Source organism: Rhineura floridana, chromosome 2 (assembly GCF_030035675.1).
Source record: "Rhineura floridana isolate rRhiFlo1 chromosome 2, rRhiFlo1.hap2, whole genome shotgun sequence".
Taxonomy (NCBI): domain Eukaryota; kingdom Metazoa; phylum Chordata; class Lepidosauria; order Squamata; family Rhineuridae; genus Rhineura; species Rhineura floridana.
Window position 1 is genome coordinate 10,612,938 of NC_084481.1, and position 13,654 is coordinate 10,626,591.

Below are 13,654 nucleotides of genomic sequence, written 5' to 3' on the forward strand. Positions count from 1 at the left end.
CCCGTTCTGGCTCGTCTGCACTGGCTTCCTATTTGTTTCCGGGCTAAATTCAAAGTGCTGGTTTTGACCTATAAAGCCTTACATGGCATGGGACCACAATACCTGGCGGAGCGCCTCTCCCAATATGAAACTACCCGTACACTGCGCTCAACATCTAAGGCCCTCCTCCGAGTACCATCCCATCGAGAAGCTCGGAGGGTGGTGACTAGAAATAGGGCCTTTTCGGTTGTGGCTCCCGAACTATGGAATGGTCTTCCCGATGAGGTGCGCCTGGCGCCGACGCTGCTATCTTTTCGGCGCCAGGTGAAAATCTTTTTATATTCCCAGGCATTTTAATGCATATTATTATATGTATTGTTGTATTTTGCTACTGTTTGATTATTTTTGTTTACCTTTGTTGGTTTGATTCTATTGTTTTATTGTATTTATATATTCCTGATTGCTTTGTTTTATGTACACCGCCCAGAGAGCCCTTGGGCTTAGGGCGGTATATAAATAAAATAAAATAAATAAATAAATAAATAAATTACTATCTTTGAAGTGTCACAGTCTCTTGATCTAGGGTGTCAAGGCACTTGATGGATTACCCTATTTACGCAAGAGGACACTGTTCTGGTGTAAACAGGTCATCTTGACCTCTCTATGCCACCCTCTACTGGCACGCGTGCTACTGTTCCTTAACACGTGCAGCTTATTAGAGCTATCTAGACCAGCTTCAAGGCCACTATCCTTGAGGGTATATCAAATGGTCCTTTCCCAGCCCATTAGCCTCCTAGATAAAACACAGCTGGGTGTAGGTTGTGTACTCATTGACCGTTCCTTGTCCCAATCTCTGACAAGCTGAACTTCTTGCAGGTGCTCAGAATTGACAAAAACAACATTATAAGCTTTCATTTGCAAATCTTAAGGCAAGTCTACATATAAAAATAGCCATACATATGCATTGCAACGATTACATGAATGCCCCATGGACTACAGGGAGAGATGATTTTCACCTATTTTCCCCTTCCCATTCAGCTCCCACACCACCTCCCACACTGTGGTTAATGTACTAGAAAATGATAAATGCTAGCTAAATTATGCAGCAGCATGTTAAATATTTTTAATTGTCATGTCTTGGATAATAGATCTTTACATCCTGTTGTCTAATATGAGCACATCTGTTGGCAGTGATATATTGATAAATCTTAACACAGATTGTCAATGACTTTCTTGACTTGTAATTGTATGATTCTGTATAATCGTGTGTATTTGGAATGCTTGCATAGTTACCACTTTTCAGAAAGATATCCAGATAATTAATTGATAGGTTTGTTTGTTGAAAACAAGGAGAAAATTCAGGTATTTTTTAATATGATGGTATGGCAGTGGCATTAATAAATGGTTTTGAATGCTTTTTAGACTCTTCATGCAATAGTGCTCCTGGATCTGGCCCTAGTTCTCCAAACAATAGTTCAAATAACATAAGTACTGAGAATGGAATTACTGGATCAGTTGCAAATATTCAAGCAGAGGTAAGATTATTACTTTACATATTTTGTATGCATTTCTTTCCACAGTACACCAACCTACATGTTATGGCGAGCAAAGTAATTTACTTCAGATGTTAGAAACTTTAAAGAAAATAAACAGAAAATGTGACAAGCCTAAGTATACTTCCATTTCTCAGTCAGCGGATGAGTGGAGCAGACAGGAATGGGTTAACTCTCCTGGAGGCAGAGTCAGCACTATAACCCAAAAAGTTTAGCTGGTGGCTGGCTGGAAGGGGATGAACCTTCTCCTGTTGTCCAGTTTTTGAATCTGCCTTCAGCGAGCAACAGAGTCAGCCTATTCCTCCTGGGTCCCCATAACGGATTCAGGAACAGTTTAGCTATTTTCTCTGCTCTTCTCAGAGAGTTTATCATCATCAACTGCAGTCGAAGCTCACAGATTTCTGCCTCTCTTCTTCACTTCCCGCCCTCACTGAATAGCCAGATTTGAGGGAGGAAGAGAGGGATTGTTCTTTCTGAAGAGGTGCTGGAAGCGACGGAGGCTGGGATCTGTCTCGCGCCTCCCCCTGCCGTCTTTTATCGAACTCTCTTTCAGGGTCCCAAGGAGAGACAAGCTTTCAGGAGTGTTTTAAGACCTTGGAGGAGCAGGGATTAGTCCTTCACTTTTTGTTGATTCAAACCCCCCCCCCCGGGGCAACTGGCCTTCGCTAAGTGTGGTTGGCTTCCTTTCTGCATTGTTCTCAGGTGAAACTGCTAAGCTTTCTTTGTCTAATGGGGGGAGGGGGCAGCTCCAGCCCTGGCCTTTTTCCCTCTTCAGTTGGGATTTTAACTATGCCTGGGGAAAGAGACAGCCCTTCTTGTGCTTCTGCAGAGAAAGATGAGTCCCTGAGTGGGGGGGAATCTACATCTCCATTAAGCAGTCCACTAGTCACCCTCGCCTCAGTGGCGGGAAGCATGCTAGATTCCCTGCCTGAAATAGTTTTATTTTCTCAGCTCCTTTCTACTCAGCCGGGGGGAGGGGAAGAAGCACACGTGTCTCCTGCAGGAAAAAAAGCGTGCCAAATCTCACCATCTAGATAAGCCCTCTACCTGTTTGGCTGTGCTGGCCTGGCTTAACAAGGCCATGATGAAGGAGGCAGGGGCTTCCTTAGCCAACCGTTGGGCCCGTGCACATAGGAAAAAGGCTCCAAGCACTCCAGGGCACGCTGCCATGATTTCTTCTCATATTCCTCCTCTTCCTCCTCCTCCTCCTGGGAGGCCAGCCCAGTTAGAGAAAGGGGGAAGAGTAAAAGAAGGGGCTCCTTACAGAAGCCTAAACCACATAAAGATAAACACAGAAGATGGTCCAGCTCTGGGTTCCCACCTGACTGCCATTCCCTCAGCCCAGGCTCCTGTGGGGAGAGCACTCTCCTGTCATCTGCTACATCAGACTCAGAAAAGGAAGAAGGAACTCTCGGGAGGATTCCCCTATGCCATCCCTGGTGCATAAGAGGCTGTATTCTCCTGGCTCCTATCCTATTTTGATTTCTAAGGCTATGGCCTACCTTCAGTTAGACCCTCCTAAGGAATCTCTTCAGGAGGGGGAACTAGAGGAAGGGGAACAGGGATCTTCAGACATCTTCCCCAGGTCAGGGGATCAGAAGGTGGTCATTACCTTTCAGAAGTTCTTAAAGGACATTGTTAAGGAAGAATGGGATCATCCAGCCAAATCCAAAGCTCCACGTGCTCTGTCCAAGAAGCTATATGCTCTTCCTGCCATGACCATGGCATCCCTTCAGGTCCCGGCCATTGACAAGCCTGTGTCTGCCCTCAGGGCCAAGACAGGTATTCCCAAAGAAGGAGCGGACACTCTTTCAGACTAAAGTGACAGGCGCAGTGAGGGCTATCTTAAAACTTGCACACGAAGCATCTGCATTGGCCATGAGAGCTTCGGCAGCCAACTCCTTCCTGGCACGGGCTGCGGTAAAGTGGGCTAAAGCGCTACTATCAGAAGAGCCTCCCGATGCCAGACACGTCAGGGAGGGGCTGCACAAATTGGCTAAAACAGCTGAATTCCTAGCAGATTTCTCCTTAGACAGCCTGCAGTACTCCGCAAGAGCTCTTGGATATGGCGTGGTGACGCAATATATGGCTGAAACAGTGGGAAGTGGACCATCACTCCAAAGCCAGTCTTGCAACTCTGCCCTACTTGGGTGGGCAGCTTTTTGGCGAGTCTCTAGAGCGCCGCCTGGTGGAGACCAAGGATAAAAAGAAGGCCCTTCCTTCCACTCCCAGGAAGGAAGACAAATCCCATAAGAAGGCTTCACATTCCTTTCGTCTCAAGGGCTATCCAACTACCTATAGGACTACATGCCAGTTCCGGGGGTCCTGGAACTCTTCCTGGAATTCCTCCTGCCAGCGCACCCGTTCCACACCCTCCAGTAGCAGGGGAGGCAACAAACATTGTCAAAACCCCAAGCCCAGTGTCAAGCAAAACCGTGCATGATGCCAGCATGGCCCAGGTTTTTCCACCATCCTGCAGGACAGATGGAGGACAGCTCTTCCATCTCGTCAGCCAGAGAAGCTGCAGAGAACCCTGGATGCCATTTCTCATCTCCTCGAGATGGGCGCCTTAGAACCTGTGCCAGAGCATCAGTGGTTCTCAGGAATCTTCTCTTTACAGTCCCCAAATGCAATGGCAATTACCGCGCCATCTTGGATTTAAAATTCCTGAACCTCTTCCGGCAGACAAAGAAGCTCAAGATGGAGACGCTCAGGTCTATTACGGAAGCCATTCAAACTGGGGACTTCCTGGGATCTATAGATCGCACAGAGGCGTACCTGCACATCCCCATTCTCCAGCAGCACAGATGCTTCCTCTGCTCTGCGCATGGCCACCACCAGTTTCAATACAAGGCCATGCCCTGTGGCCTTGCCTTGGCCCCACAAGTGTTCACCAAAATAATGGTAGCAATAGTGGCACACCTTTGCACTAAGGGAGTCCACGTATACCCTTACCTGGACGACCTTCTGGTGAGGGCCTCTTTAGCAACAGTTGCGCAACAGGATCTCCAGACTGCCATCCAGTGTCTGGAGAACCACGGCTTCATCGTCAACAGGGACAAGAGCCATCTGATACCCACCCAGCGCCTTCAACATCTGGGAGTGGTCATCGACACAGTTCAGAGCAAACTGTTCCTGTCCACCAATCGCACGGATAAGCTCCTGTGCCAGCTGCACACGTGCCTGCAAGGCAGCTGGCTCCTCTGATGGAACTGGCTAAGCTCTAGGGTTCCATGATAGTGGCCATAGACTCAGTGCCGTGGGCGCGCTTCCTCTCGAGCCCTGCAGTGGCTTCTGCGTCCATATCAGAACCAGATCACCTCATCTCAGAACTGGCTCATCACCCTTCTGAGGAATGTGCGGGAGTCCCTCCAGTGGTGGAGATGTTTACCTCATCTGGAGAAAGGCCTTTCCCTCAGAGCTCCAACAGTCTCTATAGTCACCACAGACGTGAGCCTATATGGCTGGGGAGTGACCTGTTGCTCCAGCATCGCACAGGGGAAGTGGTCAGTGCAGGAGCGGTGCCAGTCAATCAACTGGTTGGAGCTCAGAGCAATCCGACTAGCACTCCAGGTATTCCTATGTCTTATTTATCAGACTCGTGTGCTAGTACGCACTGACAACATCACAGCCAAATCGCATGTCTGCAAACAAGGGGGCACAAAAATCAGGCCTTCTTCAGAGGGAGACCAACCTGCTTTTCCAGTGGGCAGAAAGGCACCCGGCTTCCATTTTGGCCATACATCCTCAGGGGGTCCTGAACACACAAGCTGACTGGCTGAGCTGGCAACAAGTCCACCAGGGAGAGTGGGCCCTTCACAGGGACGCGTTCGTAGAGATCACTTGGAAGTGGAGCTCCCATGCATGGACCTGTTTGCCTCATCGGTGAATGCCCAACTGGACCAGTTCATGGCACAAAGTTGGGATCCACACGCCCAGGACATAGACGCCCTGTCAGCCCCCTGGCCTCAGGGACTCCTCTACGTATTCCCACCTCTACCTCTTCTGTCCAGGCTGCTGCGCAGAATCAGAGGTTTCCAGGCCCAGGTGACAGTGGTGGCTCCACACTGGCTATGGAGACCATGGTTTTCTGACCTAGTGGACGTCAGCTCCAGTCCGCCGTGGTGTCTTCCCTCCAGACTGGATCTCCTCTCACAAGGACCCATCCTTCACCCAGACCCAGAGTGGCTCCAGCTTCACACTTGGAGGCTGAGCTGCAGTGGCTGAGTAAAGAGGGGCTGTCTGAGATGGTTGTTTCCACCATTCTGGCATCTCACAAACAATCCACCCAGAGAATTTATGACCTCACATGGAAGGTGTTCAACAGGTTGTGTAGACGCCAACAGTTAACATTTCACGGAATGCCACATTCACACAATTCTTGACTTCCTGCAAGACGGTCTGGACCAGGGGCTAGCCCCAACACCCTCAAGAGACAGGCGGAGGCCCTAGGCAGTGTGTTTCCGACGGTGGGGAGCCATTCCATTTCCTCTCACCCTCGAGTCAAACACTTTCTCTGAGGGGCAGCCCTGATGTCACCTCCAGTGCAACGCAGGTTTCCCTTCTGGGAGCTTTCATTTTTCTTTAGAGCTCTCTCACAACATTCATTTAAACCAGGCACGTTCAATGCCAATCAAGGACCTCACCCTCAAGACAGTTTTTCTTGTGGCAATCACCTCAGCCAGGAGGGTGGGGGAACTGGGGGCCCTCTCCATCTGGGAGGAGCTGTGCATATTTCATCCAGACAAGGTGGTTCTTCACCCTGATCCCAATTTTCTACCCAAGGTCAATTCCTCATTCCACAGGGGACAGGACATTTCTCTGCCTAACTTCTCCCCCAACCAAGTCCATCGCAGGGAGAAGAAGTGGCACAAACACAATGTCAGGCAGGCACTTCGGATCTACGTGGACCACACAGAACCGTTCAAGAGGCCTGAGGCCCTGTTCGTGTCTTTTAAACAAGGGGTGTAGGGGTTAAAGGTGTCCAGGTCCACCATCAACCTCTGGGTGAGGGATTGCCTAGTTAAGGCCTATCAGGCAAAAGGGAGAGCTCCCCTTCCAGGGATCACTGCACACTCAGAGGGGCTGCCACCACGGCGGTGCTCCACAAGGATGCCCTGCTGCAGGAAATCTGCAAAGCTGCCACCTGGGCTCACTCATCCACCTTCATCAAACACTACAAGGTGGATAAATTTGCTTCTGCTGAAGCTACCTTCGGCAGAAGGGTTCTTCAGTGGGTGGTGGCCTAGGTTTGCTCCCACCCAAGAATGTAAAGGGGGGGTCACTGCTCAGGTACATCCCATTCCTGTTGGCTGCACTCCTCCGCTGACCGAGAATGGAAAGCTGGACTTACTGTGAAGTGTCCTTCTGGTCAGTGGAGAGTGGAGCAGACAGCCCCACCCTGCAGCAAAACCTAGGCTGTGGGGTGGGGAGGGCTCCTCTCTGGAAACCCTCTGGCGACCGCCGGTTGCTCACCCTCTGGATAGAGTAGTAAGGGCTTCCTTCATCCCTTCCTGGCACTGTGTGCTGATTTGTTAACGTTTGTTCTTATTCTATCCTCTGTTCAAGTTTCAAGTTCATGTAGGTGAAGTGGCCGGCTGCTCAGTGCTCAGTTTTTTACAGCTGTGTTGCAAATTGGAGAACGGGAGAAGGTTCCTCCCCTTCTGGCTGGCCACCAGCTAAACTTTTTGTGTTATAGTGCTGACTCTGCCTCCAGGAGAGTTAACCCATTCCTGTCTGCTCCATTCTCCGCTGACCAGAAGGACACTTCACGGTAAGTCCAACTTTCCATTTTATCACAGTGGCTTAATGCTATTTATGGGCTTTGTATGTGCAGGAAAAGTTTTAGATTCACTGAAGTTTCAAAAAGAAAGTTAAAAAGAAAAAGAAAGATTTGAGTATGAAAGCTGGTAATATTTGAAGTTTTAAGCACTGGTGGTGATGTGATTTCAATGTTGTGCATATAGCTTCCATTTATTGGTAGGTTTATTAGGTATTTTCAGTTTTAAAACTTATTGATTTATAATCAGCACTTTCATAAAAGTATATCAAGGTGGTACACATAATACAAGATTATAATAAGACAGCATTAATAACAACAATAAAATATATAAGTAAATACTGGTTGGTTAAAAAGAAAAATTCATATTGCAAAGGCTGTCTAAACAAAATAGTTTTCAGAAGATAAGGCCTGCCACACGAATGGTTTGGTCCCTAGCAAGAACAACCAAACATTAGGAGCATTGGGAACCACCAGAAGTACTCCATCAGAGGATCTCAGTGATCAAGGTGGAGCATAGGGATCAGACAGTCCTTAAGGTACTTTGGGCCCAAGTTGTTTAAGGCTTTGTGAATTAACACAAGTACTTTGAACCAGCCCAAATGGGTAATCTTTGCAGGTCTTTCAGCAGCAGGGCAACACGTTGTCAGCAATCTGCTTCTGTGAGCATTCTGGCTGCTGCATTCTGTACTAGTTACAGCTTCTGGACCAGACAGGGCAGCTCCACGTAAAGCATATTGAAGTAATCAAGTCTTAGAGTTACCAGTGCATGAACCACTGTGGTCAGGCTGTCATAGTTTAGGAACAGTTGGAGCTGGTGTATCACCCAGAAGCTGGTAGAAAAAGCACTCGTATGGGGGAAAGCACCAAGATCATTAGAACAGAGAGGAGACAGGCTCTGGTGCTTTCTGGCATGTTTATTTAGCTCAACCTGTTTCAGAGTTGAAGCTCCTTTGTCAGGAGCTGTGAATGCTTGTAATTTTTTTTAAACAATAACAACAACAGAAACCTTTATCTTGTACACCAGAACTAAAAACTGCTTCAAAAAGCTATTTTTCTTCCTGTGTCTCTGCAATAAATAATGCTGTACAGTTAATAGTCCCAGTATTACCAGAGAAGATTATTTATTGCAGAGAGATAGAAAATTTGTTATCATATAGCCTCATAGCTTTTTTAGCACTGGAGCCTGTCTCCTCTCTTTTCTAGAAAGCACTCTTGGCTACAGAGGTCACTTGGGCCTCTAGCGACAGAAATGAATCAAGGAGTACCTCCAGGTTGCATACTCGCTCCTTCAGAGGGAGTGCAGTCCCTTCTAGAACAAGCAATTGATCTGTGTCTTGGACACAGGAACCACCCACCCACAAGGACTCAGGATTCTTTCCAGGGTTCAACCTCACTTTATTGGCCCTCATCCACTCTGGTACTCCATCCAGGCACCTGACTAGGGCTTGCACAGCCTCTTCTGGTTTAAATGTAATGGAGAAATAGATCAGTGAGGTCACCTTGCTCCAAAACTCTTCTAACGACCACTCCCAACAGCTTCATATAGACGGTTCATAGCATTGGGAACAAAATAGTGTCCTGTGGCACCCCATAGTGTAAACACCAGAGTGCTGAAGAGCACACTCCCAATGTTACTCTCTGGACATGAACCTGCAGGTAGGAACACAGTGCTGCTGAACCCATCTCGCAGAGTCAGTCCAGAAGGATACAATGGCTGGTGGTACATAAGAACATAAGAAGAGCCTGCTGGATCAGGCCAGTGGTCCATCTAGTCCATCATCCTGTTCTCACAGTGGCCAATCAATTCTCCATGAGAAATCCACAAGCAGGGTCTGAGTGCAAAGAGCACTCTCCCACCTGTGGTTGCCAGCAGCTGGTATTTGGAAGCATAGTGCCTCCGCTTATGGAGGCAGAGCATAGCCATGGCTAGTGGCCAACCATAACCTTTTCCTCCATGAAGTTGTCTAATCCTCTTTTAACTCCATCCAGGTTGGTGGCCCATCACTACGTCTTGTGGAGGGAATCCCAGAGTTTAACTATGTGCTGTGTGAAGAAGTATGTTCTTTTGTCTGTCCGGCATGTTCTAGCATGCAGCTTCATTGGATGTCCATGAGCTGTAGTGTTATGAGAGAGGGAGAAAAGGTTTTCTCCATTTTCTCCATACCACTCATAATTTTATATACTTGTATCTTCAAAAAGGAGGAACCTGGGAACTACAGACCATTCAGCTTGACATCATTCCTTGGGAAAATTATGGAGCAGATTATAAAGAGGTCAATCTGTAAGGACCTTGAAAATAATGCAGTGATTACTAGGAGCCAACATGGATTTGTCAAGAACAAATCCTGCAGACTCATCTAATTTTTTGATTGGGTAACCTCCCTGGTAGACTGGGAATGCTGTGCACATAATATATCTCGACTTCAGCAAAGCTTTTAACAAAGTGCCCCATGATACTCTGATTAGCAAGCGAGCTAAATGTGGGCTGGATGGAACAACTGTCAGGTGGATCCACAGTCGCCTATAGAATCATACGCAAAGAGTGCTTATTAATGGTTCCTTCTCAAACTGTGGGAAGGTAACGGGATACTGCAGGGCTGAGTTCTGGGCCCAGTACTCTTCAACATTTTTATTAATGACTTGGATAAGGGGATGCGGGGAACGCTTATCACATTTGCAGATGATACAGAATTGAGAGGGATAGCTAATACCCTGGAAGACAGAAACAAAGTTCAAAGTGAACTTGATAGGCTGGAGTGTTGGGCTGGAAAAAAACAGCATAAAATATAACAGGGATAAATGCAAAGTTCTACACTTAGGAAAAAGAAACCAAATGCACAGTTATAAGATGGGGATACTTGGATCAGCAAGGCTACGTGTGAGAACGATCTTGAAATTGTTGCTGATCACAAGCTGAGTATCAGCCAATAATGCAATGTGGCTGCAAAAAAGGCAAATGCTGTTTTAGGCTGCATTAGTAGAAGTGTAGTTTCCAAATTGCGTGAAGTACTGGTTCCCCTCTACTCAGCACTGCTTATGGCACTGGTTCTGGATACCACAGTTTAAGGAGGATGTAGAGAAACTGGAACAAGTTCAGAGGAGGGCAACAAGGATGATCAGGGGACTAGAAACAAAGCCCTGTGAGGAGAGACTGGGTATGTTTAACCTTGAGAAGAGAAGACTAAGGGGAGATATAATAGCACTCTTCAAGTACTTGAAAGCTTGTCACACAGAGGAGGGCCAGGATCTCTTCTTGATTGTCCCAGAGTGCAGAACACGGAATAATGAGCTCAAATTTCAGCTGAACATCATGAAAAATTTCCTAACTATTAGAGCAGTATGGCAATGCGACCAGTTCCCAGGGAGGTGGTGAGCTCTGCAACACGAGACATTCAAGAGGTAGCTAGAGAGCCACCTGCCAGGTATGCTTTATTTTGGATTCCTGCATTGAGCAGGGGGCTAGACTCAATGGCCTTGTAGCCCCCTTCCAACTGTGTGATTCTGTGATAATAATGTCACCTCTTACTCACCTTTTCTTTAATCTAAAAAGCCCCCAATGCTGCACCTTTTCCTCTTAGAGGAGTTACTCTATCCCTTTGATCATTTTGGTTGCCCTTTTCTGAACTTTTTCCAGCTCTATAATTTACTTTTTGAGGTGAGGTGACCAGAACTGTACACAATATTCCCTACGGCTGTACCATGTATTTGTATAATAGCATTAGGATACCAGCAGTTTTATTTTCAGTACCTTTCCTAATGAATCCCTAGCATGGGATTTGCCTTTTTCACAGCTTCTGCACACTGGGTCAACATCTTAATTGAGCTACACCCTACAACCCCAAGGTATTGTTCCTAGTCAGTCACAACCAGTTCAGACTCCAAGAACTGTGATATTATATTATGCAAATTATGCACATCATTATATGTGAAACTAAGATTTTTGCTCCAATGTGCATAATTTTACATTTGTTTACATTGAATTACATTTGCCATTTTACCGCCCATTCTCTCAGTTTAGAGAGGTCCTTTTGGAGCTCTTTAAAATCCCCTTTTGTTTTAATAATTCTGAACAATTTAGTATCATCAACAAACTTGGCCACCCCGTTGTTCACCACAGACTCGACATCATTTATGAACAAGTTAAAAAGGACAGGTCTCAATAACAATCCTTGGGGGATCTCACTTTCTATAGCTCTCCACTGGGAGAACTGTCCATTTATTCTATGTTTCCTGCTACTTAACAAATTCCTGATCCGTAAGAGGACCTCTCCTCTTAGTCCATGACTGCTAAGCTTACTCAGGAGTCTTCGGTGAGGTATCTTGTCAAAAGCTTTTTGAAAGTCCAAGTGCGCTGTGTCCACTGAATCACTTCTATCTATATGCTTGTTGACACTCTCAAAAAACTAATAGGTGAGTGAGACAGGACTTACCCTTGCAGAAGCCATACTGGTTCTGCTTCAGCAAGGCTCACTCTTCTGTATGCTTTGTTATTTTATCTTTAAGAATACTTCCTACTAGTTTTCCTGAGACAGACGTTAAGCTAACCATCCTGTAATTTCCAGGTTCCCCCCTGAATCCCTTTTTAAATATTGCTGTTACATTGGCCACTTCCCAGCCCTCACGTATGGAGGCAGATCTGAGGGACAAGTTGCATATTTTTGTTAGAATATTAGCAACCTCACAATTAAGTTCTTTGAGAACTTTCAGGTGGATGCCATCCAGACCTGGCAATTTGTTAAGTTTTTATTTTGTCTATTAATCCTATAATTTCATCTCTTGTCACCACAATTTACCTCGGTTCCTAAGACTCCTTCTTGCAAAAGTTAGTTCAGGCACAGCGATCTGCCCTATATCCTCCACTGTGTAGACAGTTGGAAAGAATTCATGTAGCTTCTCTGCAATGGTATTGAATACTGCTGAGATATAGAGGAGAAGGAGAAGGATTTCATTCCCCTTGTCCTTTTCTTTGTAAAGGTCATCCATCAGGGCAACCAAGGCTGATTTGGTCCCAACCCAGCCCTGACCCCAGGCTGGCATGGCTCCAGATAATCAGTCTTATCCAAGAATGTCTGCAGTGGTGAAACCACTACTCTTTCAATGACCTTTCCCAGAAAGGAAGCGTTTAGGATGGGTGATAATTGTTACAATCCATTGAGTCCAGGGCTGGCTTTTTCAGTAGTGGCCATACTACCACCTCCTTTTAAGGCAGCAGGCACCACCCCCTCATGCAAGGAAGTATTCACCACACCTTGCACCCACCCAATCAATCCCAGCTCTGGCTCAATTTCAGCAGCCATTATGGGTGGAGATCGAGAGACACAGTTGCATGCATTCCTGCAAGCACCCTGTCCATGTCGTCAGGCCTCAAACTTAAATTGATTCCACAAAGTTGGAAGAGACGTAACATTGGACACCTCAGCTGGGACTGTAACCCCAGTGACAATATCTACATTGCTGTGAAGTTGAGTGACTTTATCCACAAAATGGTGGACCAAACAGTCAGAGCAGGCCTCTGTTGCCTCCAGGGGCCTGTCCGCACCAGCAGGTGAGAGCTATTTCTGGACAACCCGGAAAAGCTCGGTTGGACGAATACTTGAAAATGCAATAGAAGCCGCAAAGTGAGACTTCTTCACTGCACTTATTGCCACAGCATAGATGCAGTTATGCACTTTAACCAGTGCTCGGTTGGCTTCAAAGCAATATATGTGCCACCAGCGCTGTAGCCATTGCCAGCCTGTTTCATCACATGCAGCTCTCTAGAATGCCAGTGGGCATTGCAGGCTCCAAGGTGCTGGAGAGGGCACTCAGGAGAGATCGTGTCAGTAGCTCTCTGCACGGTGCCATTCCACACCGAGATGAGAGCCTTGACAGGATTACCTGCTCTATCTGCTGGAAAGTCCACTAGAGCATTCAGGAATCCATTAAGAATCCATCAGGATCCACAAATCTCTGGGGGCAGACCATCTTGATGGCCTCCCCCTTGCAGAGGGGGATCGCTGCAGGGAGTCCAAACTTCACCAGGAATTGGTCTGACCATGACAATGGAGTCAGAAGGTCCCCCACTCTATTTCCAGACCACCTCTCTCCTCACTTGCAGCAAAGACCAAGTCAGGGGTATGTCGTGTTCTATGTGTCGGGCTGATTACAACCTGACACAATGAAATCCCAAGCCAGTCCAATGGCAGGCTTGGCATGGATGTTGAAGTCACACAGAATTTTTGTCGGGGACATTCCAGATGACCTTGGCCAGCTTGATCAGAGAGGCTGTTGGGAGGTGGGTGGGCAGTACACCAACATCCCTAATCTGTCTCATGACCCACTGTCAGATGCAGGCTCTGTA

At 46.9% G+C, this 13,654-nt stretch overlaps 1 protein-coding gene across 12 annotated transcripts in view; it reads left to right on the forward strand.

The window, feature by feature from the left end:
- HDAC4 (histone deacetylase 4) overlaps positions 1-13,654 on the forward strand; it is a 247,008-nt gene that overhangs the window by 111,961 nt on the left and 121,393 nt on the right. For all 12 annotated transcript variants that reach the window (XM_061607760.1, XM_061607759.1, XM_061607767.1 and 9 more), the window contains one exon: positions 1,402-1,514. In XM_061607760.1, the coding sequence (XP_061463744.1) occupies positions 1,402-1,514 (113 nt within the window). The remainder of the gene's footprint in view (positions 1-1,401; positions 1,515-13,654) is intronic.